We start from the raw sequence: 22,248 nt of genomic DNA on the forward strand, positions 1-22,248 counted from the left end.
GCCTCCACCCCTTGCCTGACAGCAGAGAGAATCCCCAGCAGCCCTAAGAGCTGATCCCAAAAATCATCACTGTCAGCCCAACCACTGGAGGCCCATGGAATCTGCTGAGCGAGCTCAGCCACCTGCCCAGGTGTCTGCTACCTGCCCCTGTTACCCACCCAGAATTAAAGCATGCATCAGCCTCCCAAAAATGTGTGCCATGGGGAACTTAATGGCATGGCCTGCCAACAGCTGCCAGACTTTGGCCAGCTCATTATCCCAAACTCCTGGTGTGGATGTAGGACAGAGTTAATGCCCCAAAACTGAAGATCAGCTCAGTGGTGGGAGAGGCAGGGAGAAAGGAAAGGGGAAAACAGGCAATAAAGCATCGTTTTGGAGACATCAGGGTTTTGACATTCTCCAACTGGCTTCTATTAGCATTGCATCTGTCTTTGGGTGCCTGAAGGGGAAAAAATAAAAGGAAAGACTCATTTCCAGAGGTACAGAGCAATCAGCAGGTTCTCTGCACTTCCACTGCCTCTGGAGTGCTTGGATGCAGCTCAAGGAAGACCAGGAGCAGTGAACAAGGACCTGAAATTTTATTACCTTCCCCTCCTGCCGGAAGCAGAGCCTATTTGCAGATTTACAGCTCGTGTCAACAGGAAGTTCGTGTTTACAAGTTTCCTGGAAAAAAAAGCCAGCATTCCTGTCCTCTGCCATAGCCCGGTGGGAATGCTGCCTCGTAGGGACTGCTCAGATGGGTATGGGAGACAGGAAGGAGTTTTAGCCATGTAGAATATCCAGACAAATAGATAAAGCTATGGGGAAAAAAAAAAAAATTTGAAGGCCAGAAGGAGAACAGTAATTCAGCAATTTGGTGGAAAATGCACAGCAAGACAGCACAGCCGTGTCTGGAAAAATACTTTTGTAGCATCTGGGATTCACACTTCAAAGAAGCAGAAGAATTTTAAGAGGATAAAAAGCTATATTCAGGCTAACATGAATTTTTCTCCTCTGGCCCAACTCTCTTGTCATTCCCATTACACTGTTCCTCCAAGAGTCACAGCCAAGCTCAGCTGGTCACACTGGGGTGGGTCATCCTCCCAATAAAGGCATGAATGGGACCACAGCAGTGTTTGGTGGTGCTGCTGGATCCACCAGGATCCATCCATCCCCAAGCTCAACCCCAGATTGAGCTGAGAACATCATTTATTGCCTTCAAAAACTGGAGCCCTCGGCCTAAACGATCCTATCTTGTGAAGCCTGGATTTAAAATCTTCCCCTTTTATTTACATGGTTATTAAAAAAAACAACCTGAAACCAAACAAAAAAAAACCCCCAATATTTGTTCCAAAATTACACAAAAGAAGAGGACATGAAGACAGCCAAAGGTCAAGCAGCCAGAGCTCTACCAGGATGCCAAAGACTCAAATCAGTAAATATTTATTTAGGCCATGCTGCACAGTTTCGTAAAGACAGATATGGAGTACCTAGGTATCTGATCTCCTGAGAACATGCTGCTCCCAAGGAAAGTTTCTGTCTTGACAGATGGACATTTTCCAACAGAAGAATGATCCAATCACAAGATCCCTCTGAAGCAAACTAATTCAACAAAACACAACAGGTACAGAAAACCAAGTCTCAAAACCCCACAGCTACCTTCTCCCTAGAGAAAGGGCTGGAGAAAACCAAGCTGGCAAAGCACTCAACCCAGCCAGCCTTACAAACCTCCAGGATTTAACATGCAGAAGCTTGAAACAACTGAGCTGAAGAGGAAACTCAGAACTGCTGCAGGCATCAGATCCTTCCAACACCACCACAGCTGTCCCCAACCCTTTCAGCCACAGCTGATCCCAGCACAGATTTAGGGTGACCCCCCCTCAGCCAAAGCTGCACGTCTCCATTCCTTCCCTGGGCATTCAGGCTCTTTCCATATCAACCAGCAGCACTAACAACAAAATTCCCAGTAGAGTCGGAGAGATGGGGAGGAAAGAGCCATGCAAAGGTCCCCAAACTTGTTTTTCCCTCCTAAGTTCTTAGCAGGAAACCATTACTGAAGAGCAGCCTGCCCTGGATCCAAGCATTTCACATCCAGGCGTCACCATCCCTGTGCAAGAGAATGGAAGTTCAAAGGGAAGGTTTTGCAAGAGGCTGAAAGGAGCATTTGCTGAGAGCATCGCATTAAAGCAGTCAGGTGTCTTCTACCCCACACACTGGACACACATGTTCAGACAACTTCAAGAGCCAGAAGAACCCAAACATGTGTATGGGGAAGGTAATTTACATGCACAGAGAGGAAAAAGCAAGAGAACAAAAATTACCTTCAATCCAAACCTCAGATTTACTAAACTTGAAACTTTAAAAGTCACCAAAATCTTCATTTTCTACACCATGAGTTATATTAAAAAAAACCCTAACAACAACTCAGGGGGACAAATAATAAAGAGACAAAAAAACAGAATAAAAACCTGGAGTAGGAGATAGAAAAGAGAGATTCATCAGCAAAGCTCCTCCAAAAGGGGGTTTGGAGCTGAGGGCAGAGGCAGCTCAATGGCAGCATTCTGGAAAGAGCTGATTTGATTTGGCTGTTACTACTGAGGAAAAAACTAAAACAAAACAACAAAAAAACCCCCCTAAAACAAAACTAAAGCAGCTCAATCATGTATTTACTTCCTCTTCATTTCATTAATCCTACCCAGAGCTGCAGCTGAGGCAAAGCTGAGTTTATTGCCCCCAACCCTGCTTTGGGGTGTGCTCTGCCCAGGTGAGCCAGCACCTCCCAGGGCTGCTCTTAACTTCCACCAGCTGTGTTTTCCTGATGTCCCAAACATCTCCACCTGGTTCTGCAGATGGAGCAGCTGCAGTTGGAGGCAAACACCTGGTGAGCCACAGCCCTGCCCTGCTTTGCAAGGGGAGATCTGAGTTATAGCAGCTCCTGCCCTATTTAAGGCCTGTAAGTGCTGTGTTTGTGGTAAATAATTTGCCTCCTTTGAGCCCAGTGAACCTGAAAAGCTCAGCTAGGCAGCTTTGCACTGACCAGCCACCAAAAACCTCCTGAAGATGTGGAAAAGAGTGCTAAATCTAGCAGAGGTTGTACTCAGAGCAGACCACTACTGGATGCTCCAGTGATTGTACCTTTACAACAGTTGCATTTCTCACACCCCAGCTTTGGGCTACACCAACCCCAACCAGCAAGAGAGCTGCAGATGTGCCTGGCTCCAGGCTGGCAGGAGCCTCCCTTGGGATAGAGGAAGAGCCTGGTGCTGTTCACTGCTGATGTCTGACCTGGTGCTCCAAGCTCCAGAGTGAGTACTTGGAAATTCACTTCTCTAGAAAAACATTTGACAAATACTCATCCTCTAGGGAATGTCACGATGAGCAGAGCAAGAGAAGTAGTAGGACTGTTTTCTGAGGGATTTTTACAACACTCATGTCAAGTAACACCTCTCTTCAAATCAATACTGCAGTCTGAGCAGGCTTTCAGCCCAACAGTTCATTCTTCTTGGAGACTCCTTACAACTAAGCAGCAGTGTCATACATCTACCTGGCTAACAGTGCAGCTTCAGCATTTCTTTGTACCATTTTCCTGCAAGTTCTTGGTCAGTGATGGTAGTATTTATGTTAAGAACACAAGAGTATATAACTAAAACACTACAAACTGGAGAGGGGGACAGTGCACTCAAAAAAACCCCAAACCCCACTTCCCAATAGGCTCCAGATGTCTGGAGACCACAGCATCAGCAAAAGCAGCTGTTTGTTACTTAGCAGTCATTTCCAAGTGACTTGAGCTGAATTCAGTATTGCAGTCACACAGGACAAACAATCCGTGAGAGATGCTCAAGGCCAGGTTGGAATGGGCTCTCAGCCACCTGGGATAGTGGAAGGTGTCCCTGCCCATAGCAGGGGTTTGGAACAGGATGATCTTTACGGACCCTTCCAATCCAAACCATTCTGGGAGTCTATGTAATAAAATTTTGGGGGAAAAGGAGATAATTTAAGGGTTAAATTAAATCTTGCAAGGCCAAACTGACAGGAATCCATTCCAGAAAGCCTGCAGGGTCAACTTGTATTGACTACAGAAGATCCTTGTGCAAATTAAAAGGTTTCCCTGCCTGTTTGTTTTGGCATATGGAAAAGCTGCGAATTCATTCCCTAAGGTTCGCACCAAGGAGGCTGTTAAATGCCAGGACAAGTCTCGGGCCTGGGATGTTTGGATGGTAAGGAGTGCTGGAGGTGCAGCCTGCTGCAATTCTCCCATGTGCTCAGGAGTCAAATCAAATCAAGCTGACATTTGTAAAAGCCCCTCTCGGGTCCCATTTCCAAACACCTGCATCCCTGGGTCCCCCAGTTCTCCTGTTTCTCAGTGTCCCTCTGCAGGAAGGAGCAGTTCACTATGAAAATGGAGAGTGCCTGTCTTCCTCACCCATGCAGAACAGCTAATCCTACCAGGATAATCCTGCTTTAATGAGAAAACTATAGGACCTTTGATAAAGCATATAAATCTTAGAAAAGCCCTACTACAACATTCCTTAGTCTCTGGGACTGGATGACCGACCTCTAAAATGAATTTTGCATGTGGCTTCTCAAGCTGTGGAAGGTAACACGTGGCAGGGAGAGCAAACTGCTGCCTCTTGTTTGCAAGACACCATAAAATCTGTAACAGTGCTGCAGGCAAATTTCCCATGCCTCTGGACATGTGTGCTACTCCATCAACAAAATGCCTCAACCTCTGCCTGCCACAGGAGCCAGAGGACACCATCACATCCAGCTCCTTTTACCCAACTCACAGCACACTTCCCAAAATGGGAATGGCCATGATACAGCTGACCTGCCCCAAGTCCGTGGCTCTAAAGGTTCAGTGATTTCCTACAGCCCAACAAAGAGCTGGGAGATGGCAGGAACTGCGTCAGAGCCAACCTGGGCTGCAGCACAGCTGCTGAGCTCCAAGATAAACTTTCGAGCCTCTGCCAAACTGAGAATCTGTGTCAGGTTTTGTATGACAAAAGGAAAAAAAAAAAAAAAAAAAAGACTTGAAAACAATTCCTCATTACAGCTTAGGTGTAGAAATCCACAGACACTTTTTCCTGACCTCACAAGACCTTGCTCCAGCACCGGAGGAGAAGAACCCAATGAATTGACATTTCAACACTTTCTTTTCCCCTCAAGTACAAACACACAACTGCTGAGAAAAAGCAGTGATGCTCTGACCTGACACAACCAGTCGTGTTGAGGGATAATTCCTGTGCTGTATCAGTGACTGGAATTACCAGGGCTTTGCCAACAGCTTAATGAGATGGAAACTCATGCTCCCACTGCCAGAATTTGTTTGTCGGGCTATAAACTATTTAGATGCCCTGAATATTTTGCTCCTGTGTTATAAAACAGGTGTGATGAGGTGCATCTCCATTCACGGAGCTGCTGCTCAGAGCAGCACGGCCTTTTGGACAGATCTAAATTCCTGGTGTGCTGTGTGTACACAGGGAGATCTGTCCACTGGCTTCTCCTTCACCAAAAGGGGCTCTCAGAGCCTGGATGGCAACTTGGGTGAACCTGCCCAGAGTCCTGGACTGGCTTTGTGTGGTGCTGCCAGGCTCTCCAGGGCTTCCTGGGCCACCTCAGACCAGCAAGAGCACCAGCAGGACAGTAAAAGTGCAATGCTGGTGGAAACTGAGGCAATCCTTACACGTGCACAGGGGAAAAGGGGAGATTCTATGCCAACCAAACAATCTTGTTTGGTACCTGTGAGACTGAAGGCAAGAATTCCTGCATGGATGAGATCCTGGTGTTTGGTGCTCACCTGTCCTCACACCATCAGGATAGTCCTCAGCACTGATGGAGGATCAAAATGAGGTAAAGAATGTTCAGGAGCACTGACTGAGTCTACAAGTGTTTTTTTCTGAGCATATTTTACCATAAAAATATAACTAATTTTATTCCATTAAATTTATCTCAAACTTAGCTTTCTTAATTAGAGGTACAGGGCTCGAGGGGAACTGCTGTAATTATTAAATGGGAAATAAAACCTGATGAAAACAGTAACTGCAGTGACTGAAAACTTAAATAAAACTGCTAGAGGACAAATCAAGAAACATCTAAAAATCAGCTGCTCAACAGTTTATGTGCTCTGATAGTCATTTACCCATTCAAATGCACAAAGAGGTTTTATTTTCCTATTTTCCCTCTTGCTAAAATCAATACTACCCAGGAAAGGAAAAAAAAAAGGGTTGTTCAATGAGACAAATATATACAAGAAGAAAACAGCCAGAAAAGTGCCTGGGAATGTTTTCGGAATACTGCAGTGCAAAACCAAGGCTCTCCCTCAGAAGATTCCACCAAATTAACTCCTAGGTGCTCAGCATGTCTAGATAAAGAGGGAAAACCAAGCTTTCACAGAAAAAAACATCCCCTGGGGGGAACAAAGGGCACCACCAGTGTATTCTGGAATGTGGAAACTCAGGTGGGCCAAGGGCAGTAATCTGAAATCAGGTATTTTGCAGCAGAGAGGTAAATAAACATCAGTAAATGGATGCAGGGGGTCCAACCACGATCCCAGTGCGAGCTGATTTGCAGTCCCTGATATGGGAGTCATATGAACAAGCCACTGTGTGACACAATTCCTGACCCGGGCTGGGTTAGGAGTGGGAATGCCTCTCTGGAAGAACGCTCCTGAGGACGATGCAGTTTTTGTAAAGTACAGTGTGTCTCCTTACTCACCACGGAAGGTGATCCATCAGCATCTGTAGTGTGAAGAGAGAAGCAAACAGCAGAAGGAAAGCAAAGTGCTAGAAAGAATTCCTGGCTAGAATCTGCTGCTTTAAATCTTCCCATGAACACGGGCTGTGAGCTGCAGAACGACACACTCGCACCGGGAAAGCAAAATGGGTACAAGGCTCCCATCCAACTTGGATTTAATGGCAGAGAAGATAGATCTGCTCTTTGAGAAAAATCCCAATTGTTGATTTCTATTTTGTCTGGCGATGGAGCACAGTATTCCTCCTTCCTTCCTGCCAAAAGTGGTGGAAGTACGATGTGCTTTAAAGTAATTACAGCAGCTTATCCCAGAAGTGGCTGCATTTCAAACGAGGCAGGAGATGCACAAGAGGGGAGTGGCTGCTCCTGGCTGAAAAAGCTGAACCTGCCTTCAGACCCGGGGATGACAACAAACCACCACATTTGCTTCCGATACCTGTCCAATTTGCCCCCTTCTGGTCTGCCTAACCCTGCTGCACCTCCGTGGATGGCTGGAAAATCCACAGCAGCATGGCTCAACGTGGCACCCATGGGCAGGACATGCCATCCTACAGGGACTTAGCTTGATCCAAGGTTTTTTGAGCTGGTATCTCTCTGACTCCTCGGCAAAACTGGCAAACATTTGGCTGTGCCAACCCTGTACCCCTCTAAACATTGCAGTACGCCTGGAAGTGCGCAGTATTTTCATTATTGGTAGAACAGCCATAATTATCCAAATAAAACTATTACTATACTGGGTCTCTGATCATAAATAGAACTTAATGGATTTTATTACATCCCAGGAAGCAAGAGCTACAGAAGGAAAAGTATTGCTAAATGTGCTTTGCTACTACCTATCAATTTCTCCTAAACACTCAGCACTTAAGAAATACCCAAAGAAACACACTGCTCCCACTGCATAACCATTGCAAGTTCCCCTCTGAGCTCTTCCCCTGTAGCCAGCTCGCAGGGGACGTTTCAGCAGCTGAAAATTAAAGGGTCACAATATTGAGCCTTCAGGTATCAAGTTCACAATGGAAATAGCAGCTGACACAGAAAGGGCTCTGCTGAGCACGGCGGTGATAATTCTGTTGCCTCAGAGCTGGAAGCAGCTCACTTACGCAAAGTTTGTTATTTAACTCAGCGAGGAATGAAAGAAAATGCCACAGCCATGGATTTATTCCTTACACAGCCTCTTTCAAATCACACTCCACACCGGAGGCGCGCTAGCAGTGAGTCTTTAACTCTGGCTGCAGCATCCTCTTATATCCAAATAATTCCCTGTCAAGTGCCGGGGAAGGCAGTGATGGCCTCAGCGAGTGCTGCTTGTCCTGCAAACCCTTCTACTGGAGCCCAACTTCCAGAAAACTTCGCAGGAGCCAAACACCACTAGATGCCACAGGTCCAAGAGCGAGTGACAACAAATCTGGGATGTCCGACAGTCACCAGTCCAAGTGGCCTCACGGAGAAGGGCAGGAACAACGAGGACTTCAGTGGGGCAGCCAGATATGCCAGCTTCCCATTTGCCCCTGCTCACATAATCCAGGAAAAGCCATCTTTCCACCCCCGGGGACTCCCCACCTGGCCCCGCTCCGCGGTGACAGCCCAGGCCTGCTGCTATCTCCCAAACAGATGCATTTATTCTCCTGAGAGCCTCCCACGTCTTATCTAGCTGGCAGTTTCTGAACGTCGAGCGCCAAGTCCGGCTAAAACCACTTTAAGCTCTTTTAGGCAACAATTCCTGAGAGCGTTTTGGCAGTGGAGTGAGGCAGGCGGGACGGCAGCCCCGCCGCAGCGTCCTCTGCGCTGTCCTGCCGGGATGGGCACGGAAAGCAACCCCTGCACCCCGCTCTAGAGATGCTGTAAACAGGACCTGGCACAGGAATGGATGTAGAGTTTACAGAGATGCCTTGCTTCAAGCAAATTTGCCTCTCAACACATGGCCAAACTCTCACGCAATAAATTAACTATTTGGCAGCCACCGAACTAGCGCTGGAGCCAAACCAATTAGGGTTTAATGTGATCCCAATTTCCTATTTCTGAGACGGGGGTCGGGGAGGTGGGGGGAGCAGGGGGAAGAGGAGGGAGGGAGAGCAAAGTAAATCCCCTCCTGGTTTATAAATCCTTGCCAATCATCCCAGATAAACCTGTCACCCACAGCTCTAAATCTGTACTTGCACTCGCGTGCTCCGAGGGACGTGGTGGGAAAAGGCGCATCGGACGCAGCCAGCCTGACTCCCGACATGTGTTTTCCATACTTGGGAAATTCAATCATTTAAAAAATATTTACCAAGCTTTGTCTTTAATTAGAAAAACATGACGACGGATAAGGCGAGTTATTGTTTCTAAGCTAGAAATGTCAGAGATCCTCATGATGTCAGAAGATAAACCCCATCAGCGACCCGCGGACGCGCTGCCAGGGCCGCAAATGTTTCGAGGGATTTTTTTCATCTCCCCTCAAAGTTCAGCTCCTTCCAGTCAGAATTCATCGGTGCCTTCTTGGCCCCCACCAAAGCTAATCAGGGAGGAGGAGGAGGAGATGGAGGGAAGGCTCCTGCAGCAGATCTGCCAGACGGGTGTTTTAATGCAAACGAGCTCGCACAACGGGGGAGGAACAGAGGAACATTTGACTTCTTTGTGTTTTAACATCCTGACTCTGGTACCTCCCTTGCACAAGTAATTACCTGCCCTCAACTAAGATAAGCAAATTAATCTCATCCACACCTGGAAACGCCACAGGCTGAGCTGTCCCCATCATTTAAAAAAGTGTTAATTTAAGTTTCTGCTTAGCCAAGGCTCAGAGAAATGCTCGCTCTCGGGAACACAGCCACAGAATACTGCAGCCCACAATACTCACCTAAGAAAAGGAAGCTGCCTGTGCTCCAAGCAGACAACCAGGAGTTCTGCCTGCCCAGGACCATGGGGGCCCTACAGCTGTACCCCACACTACAGCCCCTCTTCCACCTCTGTTTGATCCAACACCTCTGGCCAGATCCGGAGAGGCTCCGCAGGCAGGATGCACAAGTTAGAAGTACAAAGCAAATATTTGTTGGCAACAAACAAAAGACAGCCGGGATGTAATGAGCTGCAAGGCCCATTTGTGGGTTCACCACTCCTGTTAAGGTGACTGAAGAGTCTTTGCTGACCAGGTGGGGGTCAGGGAGGGTCCCTGGACTGGCTCCTCAGCACTGCCCGGCTGTTGTGTGCCACCAGCCCAGTCCCACCAGTGCCAGCAACTGCTGGACCCAACCACCTCTCGCCAGTCCCTGGCCAGACCAGCCCACTCCCACACACCCCAAACATGTACAGCCTCCCTGCTTTATCTCCTTTAGGGCTTTATACCTCCTTCTCCTCCTCCTCTTGTTGCCTCCTGCCAGAGAAGGCGGGATCAAACACACAAAAAGGCCAGGTGGGAGCATGGCAGGTGATATATTTGGAGGAACTTCCTGCTACAACAACCAGGTGCACTACTAGGAAGTGAAAGCCAACTCCCAAGAGGTCATGAGGATTAAAAAGTACGGCTAAGCAGGGAGAAGCTGGTATTGATGCCAACAAACTGGTGTGTCTATCGAAACCACTTGGACAAAAGCAGCAGTAAGTCTGCAAGCATTCACTAAGTATTTGTTTGATTATTTTATATCCACAGTCAAAAAAAGGCTAATCCTGCATTTTTCCATTCAAAACCATACCTGTAATGAGAGAGTTCTATAATATTTTTCAAATATTTTTTAGCAAGCTTTGAAGTGTCACCTATGGCCCCAAAGCCAAGCCATGAGTATGCCATGTACCTTGTGAAAACACCCTTGCAACCCAAGGCTGAGGGCTAATAGCAATGACTATCTTAAATACCAACATAAATCTACACTGGAGAAAATCCCTGCCTGAACAGTCTGATCCTTTAAATTATCCCAAGTGTGCAAAGCACGTCACTGAGGAAGACATATGTGCAGAGTTTGACCTCAAAGTCCAAGTGCCAGAAAAGCTGCTACCTGTAGAAGTTAGTGGCGCTCTCTGATGACACGGAGTAAAGGACATTTTAATTGACTTCTGGGGTCAGGGTTGATTAACCTGGAGCGCAAAATACAGCCAAAATGACGCCCAGGACACCTCTGTAGCTGAATCAAACAAGGGTGTGCACACAGGATGTGGCACAAAGAGATGGGAAGGTGACAGGGACACAGGACAAGTTTTAAGTCCCAGACACTGGCTGGACAAGTGCCCTCAGGACTGTGGTTTTCTGGAAAAGCTCCAGGTAAATCACCTGTCTGGGTGGAAACCCTTCCCCTGGGACTTTCTACATCAGAGGGGGAGAGATGGATTCACTTCTCACCTTTTTGAGTTTTACAGCCACCTCCTTCTTCTGAAAGGGAAGAGTTCACCTCTGATTCTTGCCAGCAAGAGAGAAACCTGAGCAGTTCTCCCCCCTCCAGTGGCTCATGGCAGCCTCTCGAGGTGCCTGTGACTCCTTGGCAGCTCAGGCAGATGGCAAGCACTCAGCTCACTATTCCACTCCAGTCCTGCTTCCAGCAGAGTCAACTCCACAAGCTCTACCCCAAGTACAAGCTCTTTTCGACCCTCAGAGTCCCTGCAAATCAAAAAACTCTTTTTCTTTTCGCTGACTGCTTTAAAATGTCAGTTTATTTCACTCTCCTGAACACTGGCACAAAGGAAGAGGAACACCTTAAGCCTTTCATTTTACGGCGTATGAAAATCAAGACTAAGTCCCTGAATGATCCATTTCAATTTCTGCCCATTGGAAATGTAAGAAGAGCATATTCATGAGAGCCACTATGTGCCTCAAACTGGAACATCCCAAAGTTTCAAAGCACTCCTTCTTCATTGCTTCTCTCTTTCCCCATCATTAGTTTCACACTGAGCACTGATCCACTTCTCTGTAACACACACCCAAAGGAATCAAGCAACCTCCTGACATTGCCAGGATCTGTGTAACACAGCAGAAATCATTGGGCTGATAACCAAAGCAATGCAGATAATTAGATTTATAAAAATTATGAGTCTACAGCTGATTATTACTTTCTTGAGACCAAAGATAAACCCCAGCAGTGTTCCTGGGCTGACACTGGGCTCAAGAACTAAGTGATGTCTTGTGTCAGCATTCAGGCTGTTAACAGCTGGCACTAACAGGACATCCTTACCTGATCTATCTACAAAGGTCCTGATAGCTATAGCCCATATCTATGTGCTTATCTTTATAAAGCAGCTGCATGGCTCACCAGGCTTATCCTTAGCATTCCCCAATGGATGCTGGGCCACAGGCACATTAAAGCTGCACAAAAATAACACCTTAGCTCCCACTCCAAGCATTCCAGGTGCCCTCACCCTCTCCTGCCAGGGGCTATGGCTTTGCTGTCCCTGCTGCCATAAGGTCAGTGATTGCTTCTGCAGTCCTGTCAGCAGCGCCCAGATGAAAAGCCCTAATCACAAAATAACAAACTGGTTTGGGCTGGGAGGGACCTTAGAGACCACCTTATTCCACCCCTTTGCCATGGGCAGGGACACCTTCCACTAGCCCAGGTTGCTCCAAGCCCCGTCCAGCCTGGCCTTGGACACTGCCAGGGATCCAGGGGCAGCCCCAGCTTCTCTGGGCACCCTGTGCCAGGGCCTCCCCACCCTCACAAGGAACAATTCCTTCCTAATCTCAGACATGGTTTAATATTGCAAAACTCAACAGCTACACACACATCCATACGTTCCTGCCACGATCCAATAAAACATTCAAACAGCTTGCCCTGTGTTGCAGAAAGTGTCACAGCTGAGAGAGGAACTGGTTTCACATACCCATCCTGAACCTATGATGGAGGCACAAGATCCCTGTCTCCCTTAGCTTCAATGATTTTTAGCAGGATTTCAAAGGTCTGTCTGTCCTCCCTGTGCTCAGTCTGAGGGAAGCAGGGAGTCCGAGCAGTCTCTGCATACACCATTGAGCTGCACCACGAGCAGACACACTGTGTGGGATTTGTTTCATCCAACTCCTCACTGCCAAAGCCTAAGCCAGCTCTCCTGGACTCCCCTTGCAGGCAGTGAAAAAGCCCAGGCACCTCCAGTGTGGAATTTGTCTCATTCAAAGAGAGGTGTGCAAGGCTGGAGAGATGCAACACCCTCAGAAGCGCCTGTTTCTCCAATGTGACTTCAAAGGGAGCTTGGGGAAGGAGATGGGGCACAGAGGGCTGACTTTGGACAGCGGGGTTAAAGCACATGATCTCACCCGAGCTCCTTCTGTGGGCCCTTTTCTTCAGGGCTGACAAAATGAAGGTTAGGAGCCAGGTGCCAGGGCTCTCCACAGCCACATGGATGTGGACATGGCTCTCCCACCACGGTGCTCTCCAGGCACCTGGGACACTGGCTGGGTAAAGTCCACGTGCCTTGCCAGACTCATATATTTCTAACTGCCTTAAGGGGTAACAGCCTCACTTCAACATCTCCACACACTTTGCATCAAGCAGCACAACAAAGTATAAAACCACCCGCTGCAACTTCTGTCACTCGGTAATTCCTTCTCCATATCGGGAATGCAGCTTTCAGAGTGGTTTCCACATTAGCATCAGCATCTATCTTTACACTGCTTCCCTATGAGCAATCACACTTCATTTTAAAATTCCTGAATTTCCTGAGCTTTGGGATGTGCTTTTAACTGCTTTTCTCCCTTTCCTGAGCTATGGCTTATCCGCAGAGTCACCTTGAGGCCATGATCCAGCCCATGTGCAATGGACATTGCTAGACACAGACACCCCGGCTCCGTCCGGCACCTCACTCCTCATCCCGGGATGGGCTCATTCTCCATTCCCAGTTGTGGATAAACAAGCACAGGCCACAAAACGCTCAGGAGATTGAAAAACAGGCTAACCACGTGCTCTCCTGCCAACCTCCTGGCTTGCAGAGGGCACAACACTTCTGGCAACAAACCCAGGAGTTTTGGGAAATTAATGCAAATGGAGCTGAAGAGATCCACCTTCCCAGCTCCAAGCAGGAGAGGATGCTGCCAAAGCCAGGATTTATGTGCACAGGATTCACACGCACACAGGTGCCGGGTCGCTGCCCGCAGTTTGCAGGGGTTGGAACACTCGTGGCCAGCTCTGTCCCGGGTATCCACCGTGGTGGCACTCCCCGGGACATTTTACCGACGTGTTCCAGCGGCGGGCTGGGAATGCGGGAAGTGCCAGGAGGGTGCAAACCTTTCCCTTTGGCTCCAACACCTGAGCTCCGGCACTGCCGGACCCAGCCGCCTGCCCAGGGGTGAGCGGGGGGGGGGGGGGGGGGGGCTGCACCCCTTGTTCCCGGCCGCCAAAGCCCATCCAGCCTGGAAATTCCACATAAACCCGGGGAACGCCGGGCTGGGCTTGCGGGTGGGGGTCCCCCAGGCCCACACTTCGGGGCAATGAACCCGCACGCTGAGAAACACCCACGAACCACACACACAATTACAGACCGCGATACAAAGCGCGTGTCCCCCTCCCGCGCCCCGCTCCGGGGGCTCAGCCCCGCTCCCCCCGGCCCGGCCCCGCTCGGCCCCGGCCCAGCGCTGCCTCCCGCCCGTGCCCCGATCCCGGCTCTTACACTGGCAGCTTCCCGGGATCCCCACCATGGCCCGAATCCCCGCCGCCTCCTGCCCGGCCCGGCCCGGCCCGGCCCTCGCCGTGACGAGAGCGGGGGCGCGGCCTCCCCCGGCCCGCCCCGGGAGCCGGGCAGGAAGGGGATGTGGAGGGAGGGGAGGTGCGGTGCGTGTTAGTTCGGTGATGGATTACAGCCGAGTTGCGGGGTGTAACCTTCACAGACCCAACTGTCCGCATTCTCCACCTCCACGGAGGTCTCCCGCTCCCCCTAAGGTGTTACAATACCAGTGCACACCCCCAAAGGTGTTACAATACCTGTATCCCCAAAAGATGTTAAAATACCTGTACCCACACCCCCAAAGGTGTTACAATACCTGTATCCCCAAAAGATGTTAAAATACCTGTACCCACACCCCCAAAGGTGTTACAATACCTGTATCCCCAAAAGATGTTAAAATACCTGTACCCACACCCCCAAAGGTGTTACAATACCTGTATCCCCAAAAGATGTTAAAATACCTGTACCCACACCCCCAAAGGTGTTACAATACCTGTATCCCCAAAAGATGTTAAAATACCTGTACCCACAACCCCAAAGGTCTTACAATACTTGTACCCCCCTAAAGTGTTAAAATATCTGAGGACAAATAGGTTTGTCCCCAGCTCAGCCCCAGTGCCTCAGGTGTTGTAACCAAAGTGGTTTTGCTCCCTCCCGGCATTTCCCACATTCCGAGCCCACCGCTAAACCACGTCCACAAAGTGTCCCAGGGAGTCTTGCCACAGTCAAATATCCATGGCAAAGGTGAGATGTCTTTCTGCTCCTACAAGCTAAAGCTTTCACTGCATAAGTACCTCAAAACCTAGAAATGCCAGAGTTTGGGATCACAAGAGCTTCACTGACAGCCTGAGACTCCTATTCAGGGTTTGTCAAGGCAGCAGCCTCATAGAATCATGGAATATCCCTGAGCTGGAAGGGATCCACAAGGATCACCCAGTCCAACACCTCTGCCTGCACAGACACCCCAACAACCCCACCCTGGGCATCCCTGGCAGCGCTGTCCAAATGCTCCTGGAGCTCTGGCAGCCTCGGGGCCGTGCCCATTCCCTGGGGAGCCTGGGCAGTGCCCAGCACCCTCTGGGGGAAGAACCTTTTCCTTATGGTGAGGTCTGATCGGCATCTGAAAACGAAGCACAGCTCTGCTCCCATCCTGCAGGGATTTGCCACTTTAGGTGCTCTCTGGGAAGCTGAAAATATGCCAGCTTGGTCAGGAATGTCCCAAAACACTTGGGAGTAGCTGTAGGAGGAAGATATGTGCCTGCAAATTGGGTTATAGCTGGGGTTTCCCTTCCCAGCAATAAAATATATATGCGGTCCTGGAAGCAGGGCCAGGACACAGTCTCCTGCCCTAGGTAGATATCCTCACCAGTTACCAAGTCATGCTGGTAACAGTGTGGCTATGGATGCCCTGCTTCAGTCTAGGAAGAGCTTACTCCAGTGAAAGAGAGCTCGTGGGATGGGGCAGGAGATCCGAGCTGGCTCTGTCCATGCTCTCAAGTCACTGCCTGTATAATCAAGGCATTGAGATCTGTGAGCCCTGCTCGGGGAAGAAAGGGCACACGGGTCAGGGCTGCTGTTTCCCAGTAGGACTGTGGAGGGCTGGGAGCCTTTGGCACAGGAGCCCTTGGCACAGGAGCCCTTGGCACAGGAGCCCTCTGCACTCCCTTGGAGGAGAGAGGCCTGAGGGCAGGATGATCTTGCCCAGAGATGAGCAACCTTCCTCTGGGTCATGGTGACAAAGTGAACCACCCCCAGCACGCCTTGTTTCTGTATGGTAATACCCAGTACCCAGCTGGCCAGTTGGTTTCTACCCCACCCCCTGCCTACCCCATGGAACCTCTGCCCCCCAGCCCTGATTAGGGAGCCTTGTCCCTGGCCACCCCTTCACAGGGGCTGCTGGACAATGAAAGCTGCCTCTGTGGAACTGCTGTACGAGGCTCCTGTCTCTCTGTCCCCGAGTTCTCTGTGGGTGATTTCACAAAGAGCTGAATCACAAGAGCTGGGATCACTTGTAGCTGAGAAATCACTACACTTGCTGAAATCACCTGCTGCCCAGGGAAGCCGGCCACCGCTCCTGGAAGAGCTGTTCCTTGCAGGACACTCTTTCTAGGAAGGTCGTGGCACACTGGGTTGCCCATACCCCGCTCCTCCTGGGAGCAACATAGGACCATGCTCCCAGCAAACTGGGTTTGACCTGCCCCAGTTCTGGGCTGGTGGTTGCTGGCAGCAGCCTGTGGACAGCCCAGCCCTGCAGCTCAGCAGTGTTTCACTCCCCATGCTCAGGGAGCCACATGCTCAGTTGGAGTTTGCTGGCCAGGAACAGGCATCTCTTGGGCCCAGATATCCCAGGATGGAGCAGATCCAACTTAGCACTAAAACAACAGGATCATCCATCCGGTCCCATTGTCTTGGTTTTAACTTTATGGCTTTGCCTCCTCCCCTGGCCCCTGTCTGCCAGAGCCTGCATCCCCCGTGTCGCTGTTATCTCCTGCTGGGCTGGCTGTAGCTTGGCTCTGGCCAGTGTTTGCCACCACCTCATTTCTGTGTCATCTACAGCCTTGCTGGAGCCAATTTGACACTGGTGAAGCAGACAGGACCATTGTGTGGGGTGCTGATAAGGGCCTTGTTTTTATTTAGCTGGTTCTTAAAGCCTGTGAAGCTCCTTGGAGAGTGGCAGGTTGGGCTCCATCAGAGCCCACCGTGATGGGAGCAGCTTCCCAAGACACCTGAATGTGCCAGTTGCAGCTTGGCATCTCCCTGAGGCTCACCCAGGCTGGATCTCTCTGTGTGCTGAGGGCAGAGAAGATGGAACTGCTGTGGTGACAGTGTGGGGCTGTTGCTGCCCTGCTCCTTGTCCCATCCCTCCAGAGCACCCCAACCTAGAAGGACACGCCCTTCTAGTGAAGTGTCGCTGCTCAGATTGAGGAGAGGGTGATGAGGACTGGGAAACCAAAGCAGAGCACTGGAATGTGCTGGGAAAAGCTTTGAAGGAGCAGCAAATGTATTTTCATCTTCATTTCTCTTCAACAGATTTGATGTTGCCCAAGGTGAAGCCATGGCAGGCACAGGGCAGCTCCATGACAGGGCCTGCATTGCTGCTTGGTTTCTAAAGATGGAACAGCTGCTTTGGAAACCCCAAAGAGGAGAGGACTGTCTAAATAATACCCCTGGAACACCAGGAAAAGATGCACATGAGGCTTGGTCTTGCAGGCCTCAATGCTGATGGAAGGCGTAGCTGCTCAGGACAGCAGTTTTGGGGACATTTCCATAGGTATATGTGACTTCCCCACAAGAAGTAGGATCACGTTTGAAATGGGGCCATCCTGCTGCCCCTCCAGCAAGTGTCTTCTAGAGAGGAAGAGGTGTGAGCAGGGAATGGGATCTCTGTGCTCTTTCTCAGATCTGAGACGAGTGGTGCCAGGGTTGTGGGTGAGACGTGGGCATGGTGTTGTAGGGAGGGCAAGCTCCAGACCCTGATGGTCTGTGAGCAAGGGGAGCATGTTACATGGAGATACCCTCTGCTGTAGCCTGCCCTGCAGGGAGCTCTCCTTCCCCACCTCCACCCGCCCAGATTTTAAGCCATACAGTGAGCTGAGCTTGTCTCATGCTCTCTGGAACAACAGCCATCAAACAAAGGTGTCAGATGCAATTTTTCCTCTGCTGGTATACTGATAGACAGAGCAGGGCTTATTTGCTCCAAGAGAAAAAAACCCACCCAGCCTTTATGACTACGGATTTCTGTGCTGCGTCCAACCGAGCAACACCTGTTCACTCAGCTGATGCTGCTGTATGTCCTTGAAATAGGCTGGTGTACGAGAGAAGAAGCTCTACAGGCATGTGGACTTCATTTGGAACCCTTTTCTTTTTATCACTTGAACACATAATGTATTTGGGACAAGAAAAAAGGCTTCTCAGCCCAGTGCGGTGTGTGGAGAGGTAGATATATCTGTCTAAGTATTTATATACCTCTATCACACCCGACTGAGCAGCCACAGTTTTGCAAGCAGCATTTTTAGGACTATAAATACACAGCCTCTATACAGGGTATGTATCCATGGCCAGTAAACCACCAAAATATTCATACATGCCCTCCAAAAGCCAAGAGGTGCTCCCACCATCTTTAGAACATTTAATTTAATTGGATATCAGGCTGTCACGTCACAGGCACCTTTTCCACGGTGAATTCTCTATCAGATGCACAGGGAATGGTGCTTGCTGTATGAGCAGGTACTTGGCCTCTGCTCTGGTTATTGCTGCCATCCCCCACCTCAGCTCATGCCATGCTGAGCGAGCTATGCTCTGCAGATGGTTTTTTTTCAGTTCTGGTTGCTGTCCTGCCACGTCCTTAGCCCTGCCTGAGCACTGATGTGAAGCACCATTCTGGGTTTGGTCCCCATCCTGAAGGAATGGTGCTCCTCCAGCTCGTGCAAAGGTCCTTCCAAAGGGAACAGGAGGGACAGGAAGGACATGGAGCTGTTGGAGGGAGTCCAGAGGAGGCCATCAAGGTGATCAGAGGGATGGAGCAGCTCTGCTGGGAGGAAAGGCTGAGAGAGTTGGGATTGCTCAGCCTGGAAAAGAAAGGCTTCAGAGTGAGCTAATTGTGGCCTTTCAGTACCTGAAGGAAGCCTGCAAGAAAGATGAAGAGAGACTTTACAAGGGCTTGGAGGGACAGGACAATGGGGAATGTCTTCAAACTGAAAGAGAGGAGGTTTATATTGGGATATTGGGAAAAAATTCTTCCCTGGGAGGGTGGGGAGGCCCTGGCACAGGGTGCTCAGAGAAGCTGTGGCTGCCCCTGGATCCCTGGAAGTGTCCAAGGCCAGGCTGGACGGGGCTTGGAGCAGCCTGGGATAGTGGAAGGTGTCCCTGCCTATGGCAGAGGTTGGAATGAGATGATCTTTAAGGTCCCTCCAACCCAAACCTTCTCTGATTCTCTGATTCTATGAGACCTCATGGCCTTGAGTCCCCCTCTGAATAAAACCAACATGACAAAGGTGGCTGCAGGATGCTAAGCTAGAGGGAGGGAAGGCCCTGGGTGGAACAAACTCTCTCAGACAAAGATTTATGGCCAGTCTTGCTCCCCACAGCCTTGTCCTGCCTCTTCCTCACCCCTTTGCTGTCCCCTCCCAGTTCCCACACCAGTTCAGTCTTTCCATTTCCTCTACAGGGAAGGCAGATCTGGCGGCAAGGATTAACAGCTTTGATCAAAGAACAGTGAACACAAAAGCAAGAGGGAATGTTGTTTGGAAATCTCTCATCTCACAGGCATTTGTAGCTCTAAAAATGCTGGAAAGAAAGACATTACTGTCATAGGAATGAGTGGGAAATGAGATAAAGGATTCCTCTCACAGGGCAGGTCATGGCAGAGTACCCTGCCTGCTTCCTTCACAGCGAACTGGTTTTCCAAACAAGGCAAAATGGAAAGTTTAGTACAGGCATCACTAACAAGGGTGAGAACTGAGTGAAAGGCGAGTGAGGCAGATGGTGCCAGAAGGAGGTTTGGAGGTTGGTGGAGTTTCCCAAGGTCAGTCTTGGTGTCCGGTCAGTGTTTCTCCTGGCACAGTGCGAGTGGTCAGCATTGCCTGGAGAGGCAGGTGTGTCCTGGGGGAGGGGATGGGATCCCATCAAGCAAAAACTTCTGGAGGAGGGGATGGGTGGGATGAGACCTGTTCAGCAGGTGGGAGGCAGAGCACACAGCGGCTGTCGAGCCCAACAGGCAATAATTCTGAGATAAAATCAGGGGACATTATTTATTGTGCAGATCCCTTTCTTCAAACACAAATGTTTGAGCACGAGGGTGTCCAGCCCAGCTTAGAAGCTGTAATCCTGTCCCTGAAACCATCTCAGATCTTCCTCGTTTGTATATTCAAGCTGATGAGTGCCTGCTGCAGCCATAAAGAGGCTGATACTGTTTTGAATATCTTACTTGTTTTCCAGAGGCCATCTGGCTGCATTTCTTCACTGTTTGGGAAAGCAGTGACACTGACAGTGGTGCATTACCCAAAAAATGCCCTGTGCTGGGAGAGTGAGTGACTGGAGGGGCAGAAAAGAGACGTGTGAGCACTCAGCAGTCGGAGCTGGACATCAGGGCTGTGCATCGCTTTGAGATCTCTCAGCAACTCACTGAGAGGAACCAACTCGCTGTTCAGGACCCTGGGAGCCAGCGAGCAGCTCCTGTGCCATGTCATCAACTCCCGTGCCACGTCATCAGCTCCTCTGCCACATCATCAGCTCCTCTGCCATGTCATCAGCTCATCCACATCACCGCCTGCCCGGGCACCCCACAACTTGTGCAGCTCAGGGTTTCAGCTCTGGGTGTCCCACCCAGTGCATGCAAACGGGGATGGCTGCTGGGACCCACAGACCTGCTCCCTAGGGAGCAGTGAGGGAGCTCAGTGCCAGGCAGGATCAGGTCAAGGTGATCAGACTCCAATGCCAGCAAGAGCTGAGGAAAGTCCAGCCATTGCACCAGTTTGGACTTGTCAAAGGATGATTCCCTGGTTGCCTTGCTTTTGGCTTCTGGGGGCAGGGACACCACCCAGCCTCGGGGACACAGAGCCACGGTGTGTTTTGGTATCATTCAGGAACCTGCAGCCATAAAAGTGCTCAAACTTTTAACTTTGCAGCCTCAACCCAGCCCCTTGTCACACTCGGAGCAGCCCAGAGCTGAGCCCAGCCTGGCCGTGCAGGCTGCCTGCCATCTGGCACAAGCAGGGCCAAGGAGAGTTAAATAAATGTTAAATACACACTAATGCCATGTGACACCAGCAAAAGGCAGTGAGCTCAAGCTCCAAGAGTCTGCTTATGTAAACAGCATCCTGAAATTAATATTTACCTTTTAAAACAAACAGATATTTGGGGTGTTTCACAGCCTTTCTGCCTAGCAGATGCCAAGAACAACAGCTTGGTACTGCAGGGAATTGGCTTGACAGCTCAGGGGACAGTAAACTCCCCACCAGTCTCCAGACTGTGAGGTCAGAGCCGGTCCCTCTCTTTTCAAGCAGATAAATTCACACAAGTGCCAGATTAATCTTTGCTCGGGGGCTGCGACCTCTAATGAGGAGTGGGAGCCACCCCGACATCGCAGCCAGGGAGCGGCATTTGAGCGGCAGATGGGCTGGGGATGAAGGATTTGGGGATGCTCAGAGCAGTCCCTTGTCCAGAGGGACCCTGGGGAGGCAGAAGGGCTGTCCCGTGGTGGCTCCTTGGGTGGCAGCATCACCACGAGCCTGGCTGCTGTGCTCCACTTCCAGCCAGACCTGCACCTGTGGCGTAAATCCCATCATTTCCCTAAGGAGTGATCGTTCTGCAAATCACAACCCCTGTCAGAGCACAGCCAGGCTTGGGGGTGTCGCTCACACACCCTGGTTGCTGCTGCTCCTCCATTGTGGCCATCCTCATCCTCATGTGAGCACCCAGCACTTTTTGGGGTTTGCTCTGTTGTTTTAAAACATCATTTTCCGGCAATGGGATGTGTGCGGGCACAGACACAAAGCAAAAGTCAGCTGCCACGGTGGAGGTGTTTGGCAGTAAATAGCAAATGAGTAGAGGCTGGGATAGGAGCCTGATTTGGGTTTTAATATTTTTTGCAGATGTCAGAAGCAGAAGGAATTTTTGGTGCGTTTTGCAGCTCACCACTTCTACCATCACCCCCTGCCGGCTTTTATTTCAGCCCTCTGCTCCTAACGCACCTTCATCTCTGGCACTGTGCTTCCATCCTCGTCCTCCCAGCTCGGGATGACTCTTCCCTCTTGGCTGTGGTGCTGATCCCCTCACGATCCTGCCTCTGGCTCTGGGTGCACTTTTTCCAGAGGATTTCGGGCTGCTGTGGCTGTGCAGGGTCCATGCTCACAGCCACCATGTGCCTGTCCTAGTGCTCAGCTGGCTCCTACTTTGGATTTTCAACTCCCT

General features: G+C 50.1%; 1 protein-coding gene across 4 annotated transcripts in view; it reads right to left on the reverse strand.

The window, feature by feature from the left end:
• The window catches only part of CBFA2T2 (CBFA2/RUNX1 partner transcriptional co-repressor 2), a 58,476-nt gene extending 44,107 nt beyond the window's left edge, over window positions 1–14,369 (reverse strand). For all 4 annotated transcript variants that reach the window (XM_039563363.1, XM_039563361.1, XM_039563362.1 and 1 more), the window contains exon 1: window positions 14,284–14,369. In XM_039563363.1, coding sequence (XP_039419297.1) covers window positions 14,284–14,311 — 28 coding nt within the window. In that variant the 5' untranslated portion in view covers window positions 14,312–14,369. The remainder of the gene's footprint in view (window positions 1–14,283) is intronic.
• Window positions 14,370–22,248: the final 7,879 nt, after the last annotated feature.

This window comes from Corvus cornix, chromosome 20 (assembly GCF_000738735.6).
Source record: "Corvus cornix cornix isolate S_Up_H32 chromosome 20, ASM73873v5, whole genome shotgun sequence".
In the NCBI taxonomy this organism is placed as follows: Eukaryota; Metazoa; Chordata; class Aves; order Passeriformes; family Corvidae; genus Corvus; species Corvus cornix.